This window comes from Gallinula chloropus (assembly GCF_964237585.1).
Source record: "Gallinula chloropus genome assembly, chromosome: 9".
Lineage (NCBI taxonomy): Eukaryota > Metazoa > Chordata > Aves > Gruiformes > Rallidae > Gallinula > Gallinula chloropus.
The window spans coordinates 19,317,151-19,336,029 of NC_140094.1; the positions used below are offsets into that span (position 1 = coordinate 19,317,151).

Genomic DNA, 18,879 nt, shown 5'->3' on the forward strand with positions numbered 1-18,879 from the left:
TTGTCAACCCCACACATAAATAATTCTTCTCTTCCCCAGATAGGTAAGATATCTCATTTTGCTGCAGCACAGGCATTTTGCTTTTTCTTTCAAACAACAGAAGGCATTGTAGCAATTTATGTTCAATCCTCTTTGCAATATGACTGCTGAAAATTTAATACACTGCTCCCAGCTAGACCAAAATTACTGCATTTAGATTAAGGCACAGAAAATGTTTACCTTTTAAAAAGGCAAAATTCAGCCAGGCTTTGGATTACATTCAATTGCAGTAGAAGCCAGGAAATCCATAACATAACACTGCATATACACAGCTCTGCACAACATAGTTTCTCCAAAACCTCTTGTATCAATCCTAAACCAGGTTCACTTATACAACTGATTTGAGGTGAGATTCAATGTCTGTGTACAGGACATCACAGGATCTGTATATAAGCAGAAACCAAGCAGCTACGTGGGAGAGAAACGATGAGAGGATACAATTTAATGTGGGCCTGCAACATCTCAGGATGCATCACCAGTCTTGTTAAAACCACCAAGATTTATGGAGTTCCTTGGTAACACAAGTGTTGATACACAAATGCTTCCTTTCACTAACCACAGCCTCTTAGCACCAAGCTCCTGCCATCTTCTGAAGGTACCTTTTAAACGATTACCCACCATACCCTTCCTTTCCTGCTATCCATTAAATGCGTTCCTAGGTGCAATACCAGCTCTGTCCCAGCTAGACTCCTTCTCAGAGAGTCACATTGTCCCCAGGAAGGTGGGGGAACCAAAGCCAACCCTATGCCCCAACCAGCCATCCATCCAAGGGCAGGGCTGAGGGCTGTGCAGAAGCACGGTGTGTCCTGCACAAGGAGTGGGCTTTAGGCGCTCAGCCACGTTCAGCACCAGGCTGTCCTTTCCCTTTTGTTATCGCTGGCTGTGACATCTTGGCCATTTCACTTCATTTCAGTCACTTATCACAATGGATGTTGCGTAACCTTAACATTTCAAAAACTTTTCAAAACTACTCCAAGGGAAGCATTTCAGTAAACACACAATCATTCTTTCCCTGACAGCACTGACCTCTCTTAACCCACTTTCACAGGCTACAACTGCACTAACACCCGCACAGACACCGCGTTACTGGGAGGTGACAGTGCCATGTTCTTCAGCTTAAAACCCAGTTCTGATCAGTCTGCTGCATTTATCACTTGAGATCATTTTTAGGTTCTGCTCAACTTAAGCTTTCATATATATATATATATATATATATATATGAAAATAGCCTGGAAATACTCCAAGGGCCACAATTAATTCATAAATATTACATATAGCTCTCTATGATATGTTGCATAAACAGATCAGCTGGAGACTGTGCAATTGGACAGAAACTTATGTTTTATTATTTTGTTAATCAGTCATGTATTAGAGCTTTTCTGAGCCCTGAGGATTTCTGAAGATCTACAGTATTAAGGGATGATTTCATCGCAACCTCCAGTGCCAGAACTCTGCCTTCCCAACCCAGCTCTGTGGGTAACTACCCACCTGCCCCAGCTCTCTTGCTGCTGCCCCTCCTGAGCCCACAGATCTCCACTGCACATCTACCATCATTTTACCAGAGGGAAGGACCATCACAGGATCCTCTGGACTCAAGTCAAGTTACTTTATTTCTTCAGACACCTAAATATATCTCCCAGAGCTCAACTGCTTCCATTTAGGCTTAAGTATTTTAGTTTCTACTCTTAAGAGCACAGACAGCAGCCATACAACTCAAAAGAGTAGTGCTAAAAAGCTAGCACTGCCACATCCCTACACGGGGGTCCTGCTTCTAGCAGATTTTTGCTCTCAAAAAGAAAGTAGAAAGTTTTATAAGGCTAACAGGAAAGGTAAAAAATTAATTTTGAAGTTCATGATTAGGTATCAGAGTCCCTAGCAAGCTCTCCACTCGGATCAGCACAACCCACATCACCTTTTTCTAAAAGCCATCATAACAGGAGATTGAAGTCTCTCTGGAAGATTCCAACTCACTGAAGACTTCAAGGTCCCAGCAGCATATCCATCAACTTCTAAGTGATCTCTCTGGTTGCAAGAGGAAATTTTAAAAAATGCATCTTGCAAGAGCACAGCTTCCTCCCTCATGATACATGAGTACCACTTCCAGGTCTCAAACTCTCCAAATGCTTAAAACGGACACCACTCCAAGCTCAGGTTGGCTCACTGATTATTAATGGATTACTCACATGCTTTGAGTCAACCACATGGTTTGCTGTAATTCCTTCTACTAAAAGCTTTAATTCGAATCACAGAATACCCTGAGTTGGAAGGGATCCACATGGATCATTGAGCCCAACTCTTTACCAGATTATCAATTAGCACAACGATGTCCTGATTTCATCTTGGGGAGCAAATTGCTTCCTAGATCCATTCACATCAGAGCAGTGGTGTCTGACCTCATCCACATCCCACAGGGTCCTGGCATTTGGGTGATGTCAGTTCTATGCATGAAGAGATTGAGCAATCAGCTAAAGTGAGCAGCAATAACAGACTCCTTTTCCTGCTGCACAAGAGCTAAAAAGCTCTTGGTTAAAGCTCTCAATACTTAAAAGAAACAGACTCTAGACTATGAAAAGATTCTCTATGCATGAACTTGAGGCATACTGCATGCAAATACAAGTTGAAGACAAAAAAAAACCCCACAAATTTAAACACACTGTAACTGGCTACACACATGAAGAAGAGCACACGCTAACACTGCAGCTTGTTCTTGTAGAATAATTCTTGCAGAGCCGGAAGTCAGAAGCCCAAGCTGAGAATACAGTGTTTTGTCAAACTTCCTCCCACAAAGTACAGTTTAAAAAAAATAACAAACACATAAGACAGTAAAAGTGTGACTTTCACATAAACGCTGATACTGATTGCACAGAGCAACAGATCAGCTTGATAAACGAAAGGGAGAAATACTTACAAACAGAACTTTTATGTTTCCAAGCTAGATTTCTAAGTGCACTGAACTGTTTAATTGTTTAATTCTTGTACCTTGAACTACAGTGACTCTAAAGGTTTTAATCAGATCAGCTGCAAGATCTGTCTTCAAGAGCACAGTATGTCCAAGTAACCGTGATCGATCTCAGTCAAAAAGAAAATTTCAAGGTAAATGCAAATCAGAAGCACAAACGCTGGTCTATAAGCACATAATTCTTGAGAACATGTACCGGGGTGAAATTCTGCTTATTGCAGAAGCCCCGTTATTAGAGTCTGCAGATTAAGAAATTAAACTAAGACCTAAGCAAATCAAGAGAAGCTCCTTTCCCCCAATGGAGCCTGTATCTGGAGTTCGGCAGTCAACATCCAAGGCTCTCTGTAAGTGGTACTTGGATTCCCCAAAACGCCTGATGTTTGTTGTCTTTTTCCCAGAAGGCAAGACCTGCAGGCAAAAAAATGCTGATTTCCATAGCTCAGCTCTGACTTTCGATCTTGTGTTCCACATTGCTTAAACCTGAAGTGCAGTAAATAAATTGTAGGGGGAACATACACATGCCATTTGAACAGCTTTTAAAAAAGCAGCATAACCCCCAGCCTCTTTAATCCTTTAAATTGAAAAGAAAATGGTTAATTTCTCCTTACAAGTAAAGACACATCACTCAGTTGTTGTTTTTTTTTTGCAACAACCACACAGCCAAAGCAATTATCACAATTTTAAGATCTTGTTTAACTAATGGCCCTTAGTGTCACTACCACAATAATATGGCAGAATTTTGGTATGCTTTACTCATATAAATACATTTCACCACACAAGTGATCTTATCTGTGTCTTTAGAAGTTTACTTTTAAAAAACTGGCCCCATGCTTAAAACGCAACCAATTAGCAGTGTCTGAGTACTGGGCTGAAAAGAGGGAAAAATTAAGTGGAAGCCACAGCTTCACTTGAGAAGCTAACAAAATTCTTCTATTCGAAACACAACAGAGAAGTCACGATAATAAGACAGTTTTCATACATTCCATCAAGCCCAAACTGGCTAGCTTTTCCTCCAGAAAAACCCCACAACCCAGCCATACAATCGCATTAAATCATGGTTAACCATGGGGCAGAGAACTCAGACTTCCACAAAGATGATCAAGGAGCTGGAGCACCACTCCTATGAAGACAGGCTGAGAGAGTTGGGCTGGTTCAGACTGGAGAAAAGGCGGCTCTGGGACACCCAAATCCGACATACCAACACTTAAAGAAACTCCAACAGGGAAGTGAGAGAGGGGCTGGTCACCAGGGAGAGCAGGGACAGAACAAGGGTGATGGTTTCAAGCTGGAAGAGGGCAGGGGTAGGTTAGGCATTAGGAAGAAATTCTTTAATCTGAGGGCAGTGAGGCCCTGGCACAGGGTGCCCGGAGAGGCTGTGGGAGCCCCTGGATCCCTGGCAGGGTTCAAGGCCGGGTTGGATGGGGCTTTGGGCACCCTGGTCTAGTGAGGGTGTCCCTGCCCATGGCAGGGGGTTGGAACTAGATGATCATAGCATTCTATGATTCTCACCAGCACTGCAAGAGCTCAATGTACAGATCCATCCACCAACACGTATTTTCAGAATACTGAGCATCCTGAGTTGGCTTGTACACAAAACCATCCGATATAGATGCTTTCTCAATTCTGCAGTGAGGATGACTAATGAAATATGCATCGAATTCGACAGCTCCACTGAACATGGGACAGATATCTCTTCCTCTCCGATAAACAAGCCCACTGACAGTCATCTTAGGAGTAAAGAAAATGCTCATAGCAAAGACAGCATAACCATGAACGAGCTACACAGGAGTCACATACTTGAGACACTCAGAAGGAAGCAAGAGACTCTGCTATCGCAGCAGAGTAACAGCAGAAGAGTCCCAGAGCCAGCAAGGCCAAGCAGCTATTTTCAGTTCTTCAAACAAGAGCAGGTTGAGGTAGCACAGGCTGAGTTTATGAGTTCAACTAGCTAGGCAAGTCTGCTCTTCTGCAAGCATCCTACTCGCTGCTACAAGTTGTATAGGCTGCTGTAAGCCACAGAAAGTTAAAAAACAAAAAAAAGTTAGCCAACAACCTTCTCACCTTAGCTTGTCACACACGTTTCATCTAGCACTGCTCAACTAAAGGTCCTCAACAGCTGCTGGGGAGAAGGTATGGATGGATAAAGCACTGCACTTCCCCCTTGCCATGAATCCAGCCCCGCAAGCAGTCTGCATGTGGATTTGAATCATGGTTCAGAGCTTCATTTTGAGGAAGCAAGTGTAGAAAGGTAACATCCATTTCCTCCTTTTGTTCTTGACATTAAAGATAATCAAATTAAATTTCCTTATCTGTTATTCACATTAGCTTATGTACTACCCACCTACGTGAAATATTTGGGTACAGAATGCATGTTCAAGTGCCCTGCTGTGCAGCTCCCTTCCCTGAGGCTCTATCAGATTGTTGTTTTTCAAATTAATAATCATGTCTTGATGGGACAGAAGACTACTACTGCAAACCCTGCAAGCAATTCCACCTTGTCTTGGAGACAAACCAAGAAGAATTACATCCAAAGATGTGTTTTGGCCAATTTTTACATAACTATCATTTCAGAAGAGGATAGATAGGTCCTTTAGATTAAAAGGTCCTCAGATCAGCCAGGATCACACTCCTCCTCTCTCAAATGCACTTTTTTCTTCCTATTCCAGTAGGTTCCATTTTAAGCAGAGAGATAATTACTCAAAACCCCACATCAGGTCATCAGTTCGTTCTTTTGGTGGAGGGAAACAGACTAAACTCAAAAGTTTCTTATCCCTACCCCCTGAGGAATCCGATGAGAAAAAGCAAGCAGGAGATGCTGAAACACTGGCCAAATGCCAAGAAGAAGTTCTGAGTGTTTGCAATAGGCATCTGCCACTTGAAAACAAAGCCAGGGAACCTAGAAATTTGACATTTGAGGAAACCCACATTGTTTGCAGCAGTGAGAAGATGCCGAAACCATTTGGGGCAAATACTCAACAAATCGCTTCAGGCTGGCTTAACTTAACTATCAGTAACTGTATAAATGGAGAAAATTAATACAAGTCAGCTCCATGCATGCATTTAAAACTGCTAAGCTGTATGCACAACTGCTCTAAGTTGTTTTGAAAGTGTATAAAGCTGCATATCACTGGTTATTAATCCAATAGGTTTTTTTCATTAACATCTGCACATTTATTACTCTGAAATACCTTTAATGACGTTTATAGTTAGCAATTTTACAATCTGTAGCAACATTACTTCCCACTACAAAAGGAAACAACTGGCTATTTCTCAAATGTATGGACACTGAAGCTCTCTCTTCCCCCAAAAGCACAAGGAAAAAGCTTTGAATATTCTTGCTTCAGACAAACAGAAAGATGTCACAGGATGCATGTGCAAAACAAAACCCCAAACATAACCTGAAGTGAACTGAAAGGACAGAGATTGCTTAAAAAGGTATCTGGTTGGAATTTCATCCACTTTCATTTTCTTACCCTGACACTCAAGAGTCCACAAAGAGGGGAGAAGCATCCTATTGTATATAAACCCCTAGAGCAGCAAGACATGACAGAGCGTGAATTATGATCTCTTCATCTGGGGCTGGTTTGTCAGACATGGAGCTGACAGCAGTGTTGTTACCCCATTCAGGAATAAATGCATACCATCATTCCTGCACTGGAATGTCTTATTGGAATTACAGCATTATTTTTTAAGTATTTATAACATAGAAGTGATGGAGACACATACAGAGTACTTCATTATCCCATATCCAGCACTGACTGGAATGCTTATTAACCAATTATGTTTTAGATTAAAGCTACATAGATACAGTAAACCTCTTAAAAGAATATCTGAACAAGAAGATGAGATTATCAAAAGCTTTCTGGTTTTTCCTCAATGTCTCAGTTATAACAGAAAGAATATGCAAGCAACTGTGCACCATACTTTGGAAAGCTGCAGGCCACCACCACCACTCCCATATCAGGCCTCCTACATCCCTGTAGCTGTTCAGACTGTCAATGTAAAGTATCTGCTCATTTTTGTTTACAAAGATCTCTTTTGCAAATGACTTTTTTTTTCCCCCTCACTCACCCACAATCTCCCCATATCTACTCTCACAAATCTCCTCCCCTCAGCTATTCTCACAGGGAATCTTTTCCAGGTTTTCAAGCCAGCAGAAGGTTCCAACATGCAAGCAGCCCTCCCCAAAATCAACAGGACTGTTGTACTTAAGCAGTATGTAAGAGTATTAAAAGTTAACCAAGCTGTTAAGTGCTATGTGGAGTCAGAGCCAGAAAAATCACATATTATTATATAATGCTCTGTAAGTATCAGATCATTCTCAGCAGCTACACAAGTGATTTATATCTTAATACAACAGACAGTTTAAAGAAAAGTAGCCACAATCACAAAGGAACCTCAAGTCTTCCTAAACTCAGACATTCAGGCTGCAATGGATCACAGCAAATATCTAGCCTGGCATTCTTTCCCATCACAGATGAGAAGAGTTTGTGAGCTTGATGGATTTGGGGATATTTTTTTTTTTTGTTTGCTTATAAGAACTACTGCAAGCAGACAGGTTTTTTCCTTCTTCCAAGGTTTAGTTTGTTTCTTGTCAAACTCACCCCTTAAATATAACGGATCTTTGAACCATATTTAGTGGCTCAGCTAAAGCAACTAATGAGAGTTACGTAAGATGCCTCTCCATGTAGAACAATCTGTTCCAAAAGTTACCAAAAATAGCAATTCTCTAAACACTGGTGTGATGCAATGTTTAACCAGTTACTGCATTAGCAGCTGAATTCACCCATTACTATTAAAAAAAATTTTCAAATCAGATACCATCCCAACATTTGCAACCTTACCTAGGCTGGTAGGTTTTATCAGCTCATCCAACAAGTCATAAAAAGGTAATTTCTGAAGTTTTATGTCAGGGTGGACAGGGTGGAGCGCAGATGTGAGATGGGGGAGTTCCAGTTCATGTTTAGGTCCCAGAAGCGAAACGGGAAGCAATGGTGACGTGGCAGGGTGGCCATCGTAACTGAGCTGTGGAATGGTAGACGGAGACAAAGCTGCTGGCATGGAGCTCGAGTGTACGCTGGGGATAGATAAGTCTGCAGGTGTCATGATTTTCTGAGGGAACCTTCGCCTATAGAGTTCTTTGATTTTCATTTGTACAGCAGGACTGCAGCCAGCCTTTAACAAATGCAGTGCTTTTGTGAGAAGTTCGTGTTTCCGTCCGTGCTTGTTCCTCCCCGCGTAACCCAGAAGTACTTGCAGTTCAGAAACTCTAAGGCTCATAACCATTTGCTTAAAAGAAACAAAACAAAAAATTAGTATTCAAGTTACATCATCTTAAACACTAACATTAGAACGTGGCTTAATCCCATTAAGCATACAGTTTTTAAAGACACACCACCACAGCTCTTCCCTCACTCATTATCTGAAATGTAATGCAAACCAGACCTTGGTTCACAGACAGATATGTCCACTTTGCAAGTCTAAGTGAGCAATTTTTAAAGGGATTTCCATTTGCCATACACAATTCAGGACAGCAATACTGGGGGGAAACAAACCTGGGAGAGACACAAGTTGCAAGTACAAAATAAAGCTTGTAAACATAACTATTTTCTAATTGATGTTCTGCTGGCACCTCTCTAATGTTAACAGACACTTTGACTTGCAACTAGGTGCATAAAACGCCACACACCGACACTACCCAAGTGTCCAGTACATAGAAGCTGTGCCAGCCCTTAACTCTGGAACCCAACTTCCCTTTCAAATCCCTCCATCACTCTTTGCCATGCAGCAGAACTAATCCACACAGGTCCAAAGAAAAGGAGAGAAATTATTGATGTTAAAGAGAGAGAAATTATAATCTGAGTTGTGTTCAACCCCATATAATCATCACTGAGATACATGAAACTTCTTCCAATTCAGTCTTGTTACTTTTCACATCAGAGCTGCACATTCTGTTTTGGATGAGGGAGTGGGGCTTTGCCTTCTATTAATTAGCATCTTCATTTACACAGGCTTTTACTGTCTCCCAATATGGTCTAATGAAGAAAACCAGTAAGACTTGTGCACGGTTTCACTTCTTCAGGAACCGAGAAAAACACTATGCAAAGAAGTGAAACCAGCAATTGCCTGTGTGCATCAAGCACTGGGCCAGCAGGAGCCAGAAAGCCACCTTACAAGCCTACTTTCTTTTTAAAAGCTTCTTTCAGTGCTTGACAGTGGCCTATTTGCCACAAGCAGGCTGGTGACTCCAGCAGAATTTTGGATTCCAAAGAAATCACAAGGACGTGAAATTCCTATAAGCCATAGCCACAAGTGGCTGCATCTCCTGTATGAAACCATTAAAACTACTAAATATTTTGCAGTCAATCCCAAAAGATCAAAGTCATACTTAAAGTATATATTTGGGACCAAACCAACTAACTCAGCGTATCAGGGGGCTGCGATTTCCCAGTCACTAAAGGCTGAACACCCAAACTAGCACTTGCCTTTGCAAACAACCTTTATTTCATGAGAGTACAAATGCTCCATCCTCCCTTGTTCTTCAAACTGTGCAAAGTGTCCAGACACGTACATTACTCAGGTTATTTTCACAGTAATTCTTAAATGTATGGTGCTAATATTAGTACACTACTCCTAGCTTTAGCAAACCCAACCCAAAAACTCCTGTCAACTGATCAAGTGTCCAGCACCCGCAGACCTTCAAGTCACAGATGTCCACAAGAGGAATTTCCCTATACTGAAATAGGTCGTGTTATTTATAAGCCCTGAATTAGGTGATTCATGTATTTAATGAGCTATGCACCCTGACAGATTTAACTCAAGTTTGACATCAAATTTCTGCTCTGTTGATCCACGCCAGAACTGAATAACCTTGCTACAAATCTTAAATAAACCTCTCTGCACACTACTACAAACACGTCAGATAGAACAGAAGTCTGCTGGCTTTTTTTTTTCCCCTCTGAATACCCTGAGAACCTACTTCACACTTTTAACTATGGGACTGTCATGGAGCTACTAATGAGAACAGACGAGGTACTTTGTAAGAAACAGAGATGTCTTAAAAGAATAAGGCATTTCAGTACAATCTGAAGTGTTGACAGCTGAAAGGAAAGTGAAACAAATAGATTTGAAACATGGAAAACACTATTTATAATGCTTTACAAACATTTCTTCAACAGAATGAGTAGTTACAGCTGAAGGGTTTAATGCCTGCTACCATCACCATTAAAAGTCACCTCCTGAAGAGACAGAACCTCTCAGAGCTTCACTCTGTTCTTGTTTTGTAATAAACTCATCAGCCCAGCTTGCAAAAAACCACAGAGGATTCAGAAATAACTGAGCTATCAGAGAAGCTCCTGCTATGTGTTAGATGCTTTCCATTTTTTAAGGTATAGGCAAGTCAGAAAGAAGTATACAGAAAGCAGAGTCCATCATGTAGCCAGAGTCACGAACCAAAACAAATAAAATTCCCCAGATCATCCCCGCCCTGGCACATTCCTTGCAAAGGAGGACGAGACAAGATAGCAACCTCTCTCACACAAACATGAGAAAGAGACAAAGCTTTAAAACCCTCCCCACACACATATATCGACTGTTTTGCCAGGGGATGGTGTCACTCCACGGCACGGGGAAGCAGAGCCTGACAGACAGCCGTGCTGGCAAAAGTCTCTCGCGTCGCTGCAACATGAACGTGAACATTCCTCTCCCCTCCTCCAACACAGTTGTGTTTTATTTGAGGACACAACCCAGGTCTTCCAGCAGAAGTGCCACTGCCCGTCCGTACAGGGGTACAGGCGCTACCCCAGCTATGAGCCCTCGAGCCATGTCACACTGGTACCCTAATCTTGGGGTAGGCAGGATAATTACAGCAGGGAAACAAACCAGGTGCTGCCAAACATACAAAGTAAATACAAGGAAAAGCTGCAATTTATAATATTTTTTTCCTGTCACATCTCACCTCACCACAATTCAGACCCTTTGCTGGCTTCGTTACACTAGCAAAGCTGAAGGGCAAAGACACCAAGTGCTTTGTTTCAGGAAATCTTGCTTCTTTTTCCTGTCGCCTAAAGTAGAGTAGTAAAAAGATCACGGGCAGCATCACAGCCGCATCTGCAGCGAGCTACAAAACCCATCAAGAGAGTCTGTGTCTCCCAACAACAGCAAATAACCACAATGCAAATAAACAGCCAGAGGTAGGGACAGTTATCAGAACTGGCAAAATACTTGGTTTCCTCTTTCTTCATGCAAAAGAAAGCAACAAAAACAACAACAACCCCCCCCCCAACCAAACAAAAAGGAAATGAAAGGCTATATACAGCTCCCAAGGACAGACTGAAGGATAGCTTGCAACAGATAACTAGGTGTTTAGTAATGTGTTCACGTACAGGTAAATACATATTCCTACAAACATCATGCTAGTGTAGGGGAAATTGATGCTCTCCACTTGCCTAACTTCAGCGTGAAAAACACAGCAGGCTGACTGCAAGCCAGTTTCAGATGCAACAAATCCCAGTATCAAGCAGATACGGTGTTCTGAAGATGCTGTGCATTTTGGTACCCATCACATCTAGGCAACATCTAAAATTCAAAGAGAGGGTGAGGACAGCAGAAAATTGTTTAAAGAGTAAGAACAAGCTTTCCAGAAACTCGACTTATCTCAGTTTGACAGAGAGCATTTCTCTTTTGACTCACTATAAAGACCTTCGCAGAGTTTACAGATTAGTTACCTTATAAACACACATCTGACATTTCCTGCTCGACAACACAACACAAACACGTGTTGCTCCGCAAAAGCTGCATTAGTCATGGAGATTGCCTGGCTCATTATATACACTCCCCCTTCAGCCCACATCCCCTCAACCCCAATCTTGTGACCACAGTTCATCCTTCCCAAAGCCATCAGGGTATTTCAGTGTCTTAAGACAAGTCACCTAATTGTATGTGTCAGGCAGGAGGTCCACGGAAGCAAAGAGGCCAGTTTATTTCCCCATGTCCCAGTTGGTTGCTTCCAAATCTGTGTCGCTTTTATGCCCCATTATGCGAACCAAACCATTTGATGGAGTTCACGCTGCAGCCGCATGAGAAGGTGCATTCCCCCTCTTCCCACGTGTTGAGGAAACATTCTCAAGGAACTCAGCTGGAAACAAGGATTATTTCCTGCTCCACGCCTACTTTGGATAACCAGTAAGGTTTGGAAGAAAATAGCTTAAGGATGCAAAAGCAATCCACGCGCGGCATCCTACATCATCCGCCTACTTCTCTCCTGTGACTATCAATAGGAAAGGATGTTCTACCTACAGCTCACTCTTTCAAAAAAAAGTTGGCACATGTTTTTAATAGCTAATTTTCCTGTTAAGTCCCCCAAACCAAAAATTGCATGAGGTAAGGAGGAACAAGTGTTCTAAGACATCCATAAAAGGACTATGAAATAAAAAGCATCAGGCTGCTTAGTGCAACACTACAAGATCAATGCACGTTTTGCAGTTCCTGAGTCACAGTCTCTCAGTGAACAAGTATGCCTGGTGGAGAAACATGTCTATGCCACACAGCAGGACCATTTTGCTTTGTGAATGCTGTTTAGGCTTTCAGAGTAAAGACTTTACCAGGAATCTTTACTTCTAACAGAACGGCCAACATTAAGTGTCATTTACTTTGATTTCTCCCGGCAAAGAAGATAGCAGAGATAAGTATTTTTAGAGAACCCTTTTCCACACAAGCCCAGCTATTCCATCCACTCAGGAAAGATGCCCTGGCTGGAGAAGTCCAACCATTAGCACAGGTTAACAGGTAAGGTTAACAGGTCAGACCAAAGAAAGCTGCTTCCAAGAACTGGACCTTTTCCCACTAATATGTAACGGTTGGGAAGCCAGCTTATAAATAAATAAAATCTAAGTCATACTGTCTCTGGGTAAGAAATTCCTTTGATAACCCTGTGTGGCTGGTCTCACAGCCACAATTCAGAGAAGGGGAACTAAAAAGATTCAGGAAGCAAAGCCATTTCTAGACCGGAAATAACATGGGGGCTCAAACACTGGTTTGAAATGCAGGAAGATGAGCTCCCAGTCCCACTGCTCAAGAAAGGATTGGATACAGGTTATCTGCTGAGATCTAACACCACAGACAGTGAGCCTTCACTTCTCTTTTTCCCCTATTTTTTGAGGGGAGGGACTTGCCTGAGAGGTAAAAACCAGCAATGATATGTATTTAAAAAATAATAATTAAGCAGCATCCATAGAAAAAGCATGATGGACAATGCTGAAAATTAGTCACAACCACCAGCACCAAAGACACCATCTTCAAAGCAGCACACTCATCCACTGGTAGCAGCATGAATAGTCCCAACAATGTGATGAATGCCTTCTAGAAAGGTGTCCTGCTTCCAGCTAGAACAGAGTTAATTCTCTTCCCAGCAGCTACTGTGCTTTGGATTTAATAAGAGGATAACACACTGATGTTTTAGTTGTTCCTAAGCAGTGTTTGCAATTAAGACAAGGACTTTTCAGGTTCCTGGGCCCTAGCAGAGAGCCAGCATGAGCATCCCTCAGGAGGCAAGCAGCTGGGAGGGGGCACGGCCAGGAAAGCTGACCCACAGTGGCCAAAGGGGTATGCCATACCGCATGATGTCATGCTCTGTATATAAGCTGGGGGTGGAGGGCAGACAGACACAGCCCAGGGGGTGGCAATCACTACTTGGGAAAGGGCTGGGCATCAATCAGTGGATGGTGAGCAACTACACTGTACATCATTCTCTTGTATCATTATTATTTTCTCTTCCTTCACTGTCTTATAAAACTATTTTTACCTCAACTCATGAATTTTAGGGTTTTTTTCTGATTCTCTTCCCCCATCCCACTGGAAGTGGGGGGGTGAGAGTGAGCAAACTGCTGCGTAGTGTTTAGCTGCCTGCTGGGTTAAACCATGACAAAAGGGTATTTCTACATCCCCAGTTATCAGCCCCAAGATCTATCTGGAGAATTTAACAAGTTATTTCCGGTTGTTTATGATAACTAGAAGCTGTGAATAAGCTCCAAAAGGCATTCAAAAAGATTTACCAGCACAACAAGAAATATTTGGCTAAGTACCACACCACATTTTGTGCCTAAAGCTAGACAACAGGTCCTCCACAATTCTCTAGCCATTAACATTTAAGGGGGAAAGAAAAAGAAAAAAATCAACTCAAACACTCGTCAGAAGACAGGAGAAGCACTAAAAGAAGAAGAAAATAATGATAATAGTAATGGAGGTCACCCATCTATAATCAGCAATTTAAGACTGTGGCAGTAAATTTCTAACACTATTAGAAACCCAGTGATTAGCAAGAGTTTACTAATAGTCTCTGAAATTAAGAATATTATTACAGAAGAGGGCAAGCACTGCACCATGTCACTTTAAAGGCAAAGGGTAAGATAGAAAACCCTTCTGACTTCTAACCCTGTACTCCTGAACACTTCCACAGAGGAGCCTCCACACTGACACCCTGCACAACACCTCTAGCCCCACATCCCGAGGGATCAGCTCCAACTGCTGCCTGCATTAACGGCATGGACACATTCACACTGGCAAAACTGTTTTCACACTGTTTTCAAGGACAACACAAATGTAAACCTTCCCCTTATGAAACAAGGAAACTACTATTCAAGGAATTCCACAATGCACTTCCAAAGGGCAGGTTTGTTGGGCTTTTTTTAAAAATAGTCAAATAAAAATTTTGGTTTTCTCTAATAAAAGCTACAAGGAAGCATTAGATTAGTATGGAAATGGTTTTGAATTAATCTCAGTATGCCTCCAACACCCAGCTGTAAAAATACAGGAGGGTTCTTGCACGCTATGAACAGCCCGTTTAACCCCCAACATAAATCTTTTGGAGAAGAAAGCTATACCTGAGCTACATGAGCTCTCTACAGTTACACCAGCTAAACTCTTGCGTTCCTAGGCATTTAAGATTTGTGAAAATGGGAGACCATGAAGGTAAAAATATTCCCATCTTTTATGAAGGCACATTCCCATGTCCTAAATTCTATCTGCAAGACTCACACAAGGAAGCTATCAGGGCGAAACTATAAAAATTGAAATCAGTCTACCGAAAACCTGCAAGAGGGAGTGAAACGACCAATTCATGGAAGCTCAAGCGTCTCGATGACAGGCTGTAACTTCCTGCGTTTGTCTAATGCAACCAAAACACTCTAAGGGTGAAGTCGCCATAATTCATAATGGAGGGGAGGCAAAAGCACAGAAGAACAGTCATAAATATGCAACATACTACAACCTTTGAGGAGGCGATTGGTTTTCATAATGAAAAACTCAGCTGTCTCCTAGCACGATACACACAATGTTCTGGTAAGGAGCACTAAAAGAATAGGTACAAACCAGTGGCAAGTACAAATATTATTTGCTTTTTGTTACACACGCAAGGAGATATTTCTTAATCAAAGAAACCCTGTATTTACACAGTGTATCAGTGCTCATAAAGAGCATTTCATAACTGTGTGGCTAAATCTATGCGTTCATCAGCCAGCATTAAAAATAGATTTTAATCCATTAAAATGTGCCAACAGAATGATGTCCATATATGTCAATGCCAAAAACCACCTGGACCGACCTACTGTTGGTATCTCCATAGATATGGGCTTCCTTAAGGTCAAAGGCCATATTCATGCTTTTCACCAGGTAACCTATTTCTTCCCACGCTGGCAGGGAAAGTACACTACAAAGCTGAAGTCATCGGATATTGTTTACTTTAGGCACGCCCACAAACAATGTATTTCCTTAGTGGCATACTATAACCCTTGAACCAACCTACCCAAACGATGAAGCTCAGACTGAAGCACCTGCCAATGTTCAGAATCTCTGGCCGTGACGAGATCATCTAAAAACTGTGATTCTGTCTGAAGGGCTTTTGATCCTGCAATGTCCTGCTGCCATCCTTCCGTAGGCAGTTCACTAACAACTGCCTAAGTACACCGTAACCATTCAACTCTTCATTCCACAGATCAACTACTACAAGCAACAACCCTCTTACCTGCTCTTGGCAAACACTGCTTGCTCGTATCTGTTGTGCTGGTAAAACCTGACTGTCCTCAAATTTAGTAAGCTTTAGTAAGGGGAGAGCGATGCTGTTCCATACACTGACACTAGTAAGTCTCCGCTCTCCTTCCAGCCCACAGTTCAGAGGCTCCAGCTAATCCTGCAACCAGCACAAATAAGTTCTTAGCGATGTCCATCACTTGCCAGAGAGGGAAAAACCCACTGTGGAAAAAGTAACTATATTCACTGGAGTGTGAAAAGATACTGCAAAAGAAAACTGCAAGGCAGACCCAGCCCCACTGAACTGGGGGCTAGTAACAACAGGCAGGCAGAGTTTGGAATTTTTAATATAATCCCCATGTGTTAGAAGTTGTCTCATGTTTTTTTGCAGATGCCTGTGGTATTTTGCTATGCTATCCTATATGTGAAATATCCTCTAAAAGCCTTGACGCATATACCCTGGCAAATCGGTGTAGGCAATTGACCCCCTCAATCTCTACTCCACCCCCTTCCCAAGAGGTTTTTTTCCTCTGAAACAGACTGTGTGCCCACATTCCCAAAAATGCCACTTCAGAGCTCAAACACTTAAATCTGCGGACTTTTTTTATCATTTTTTTAATATGATGGCCTGCAAGTCACATCATGTCCTGCCCTGCCTCCCTGGCTGCACATTAACACTGCCAGAGCAGAGAAGTGGGGTGGGCAGCCAGGGCAGTAATTTGCTTGAGAAAGTCTGCCAAGACTTTAGTCATGTCTAAATTGTATTTGATTTAGAGTAAGTCACATTTTATGTTAATCCGTAACAAAAGTTTTACCATTCTCCAGAGATTTTATTCACTAGGTGAACTATATTATTACTTTTGGTATTAAATAAGGTTGCTGACACAGTAGTAATCTTCATTTCAGTTCTTGGAGACTCCGGGTTTTTTCAGCCACACTCAAACTTAATTGTCCCTAGAGTATTTATCTTTGCAAATGGGAATTATTTTTACAGAGCTATGCACGAGCATAATTTTCATGACAAGTAATTGCAGAAATACTAGTTTAGACAATCTCTGGATACAAAACAATGCACATTTCTAAAGACAAACAGCTTACACCTAAGGCTAATAACAAAGACAATTATTTTCAGCTATTTGGGAGAGGGCATTGCCAGACAAATTTACTTTTTATTAAGAACATTCTTATCCTTAACTAAGCCTTTCAACTGGCTGACAGAAGAGCTAATTCCTATACAATAAGCTTCAGAGAAGCCCAAGCTAGCCACAGACACAGCTGTCCAAAGAGCTTGATAAACAGAGTTTGTCCTGCTATTATCTCCCTAACAAACTGCCTGAAAGGTCTACATCCCTATTACCAAATGTAACGACTTATACAGCATTTGGTAATAGCCTGAAAGATTGTTTCCTTGTATAAAAAAGAAAACAAAAAATTGGACCAAGTAGTCTCAGCTTCTGGAAGCCATACAGGAGGTCACAAACAGGGATTTATTCACCCTCCACCAGCGATTTTAAAGAAGAAAAAACCAGATCAATTTTAAAATATGTAATTAAAACACAAAAACAATGGTTACATAAGTGATTTGATTCGGTATTTACAGATAGGGGGTCTACTAACTGAGAATAATTTTTCAGCAGCACACTAGAAAACAAAGCTCTAGTTACTTTTTAAATATCTAAAATACCTGCATGAAGCACATGTGGCTTTTGGAAGTGAATTTTGAAGGAAAGCTGGAGAAGAATGTACCTGGAATTCAATGAATGTACTCATATTGCAACATGGATAAAGAGGCGGCTTCCACAAGCAGCTTACAGAATCTCTTAACAGCAAGACATACAACAATTTCAAGACCTCCATTCTTACAGTCAGTGTTGATTTTGCTTGCAAGTTATTTAAATTTCTACATCAACAGACATTATTTCCTCATATGTTAGCCAACTTAAGCACCACTTGATTAAAACAAGTTATTGCCATAATAGATATGTATTTTACCAAGGTATAAAAAGAAAAAAAAAATTATTCCACACCTTACAGAACTGCAAAATGAGGTATTCTCCACATGCTGTAAGTTACCATCCAGTGCTGAAGAGCTAATTGTCCACTATAAGCAAACAAACTTTTCCTATACCTCTAGCTTCAAATGAGATAACTTCAGGATATGAAATTACAGAGCCAAACATACCCAGAATACTTTTAGATAAACTACTGACTTTTATCCTCTCCTCAATTTGTCCCATTTTCTAGAGTGCAGCACAGAAGACACAGTATGTCATCACTGACTACTGTTTTGGTATCTCAAAAAGTTTTACTTAACAATCATATTAAATCTGGATACTGACTTACATATTAAATCTGGATACTGACTTAAAGTACTAAACAGCAGGCTGAAGCCAGTATATAATTGATTCTCATTTCTCTTAAAAATAACCAATTGCTATGTCCCCAGAGAAGAAGAACTACAAAACTTGGGTTAAAACCTTCCCACAAATTTTGAATCCATCCACACAACTAAGGACAGCAAGAGCCATAACTCAGACAGGGCCACAGCTGCCACCAGTCTTGTCACTGGGCACCATGTCCCGGTATCACCCTGTTCATACACCATCTCACGAGATGCAGGGAAATGGTAGTGGTTTTATACGTGGCAATATAAAAAACAACACCACCACCACAACTAATAACAACTACAACAAGACCTAGGGAGGAAGGAAAGGTGGAAGGAAGGGAGAAGAGCAGAAAAATTATCAGATAAAACATCCGGTATGGGAAATCATAATTCAGCATTTAAAGATTTCCCTTTCCAAAGGAAGAAAAGGAACACTGATGAAATAAATCTGCTAACTGCAAATACCTGTGAA

At 41.4% G+C, this 18,879-nt stretch overlaps 1 protein-coding gene across 1 annotated transcript in view; it reads right to left on the reverse strand.

Annotated features, from left to right (window-relative positions):
- Positions 1-18,879, reverse strand: part of PIAS1 (protein inhibitor of activated STAT 1) — a gene marked incomplete at its 5' end in the record, with an annotated part of 60,391 nt that overhangs the window by 25,919 nt on the left and 15,593 nt on the right. Inside the window, one exon of the mRNA XM_084267954.1 lies at positions 7,843-8,287. Within this exon, the coding sequence (XP_084124080.1) occupies positions 7,843-8,287 (445 nt within the window). The remainder of the gene's footprint in view (positions 1-7,842; positions 8,288-18,879) is intronic.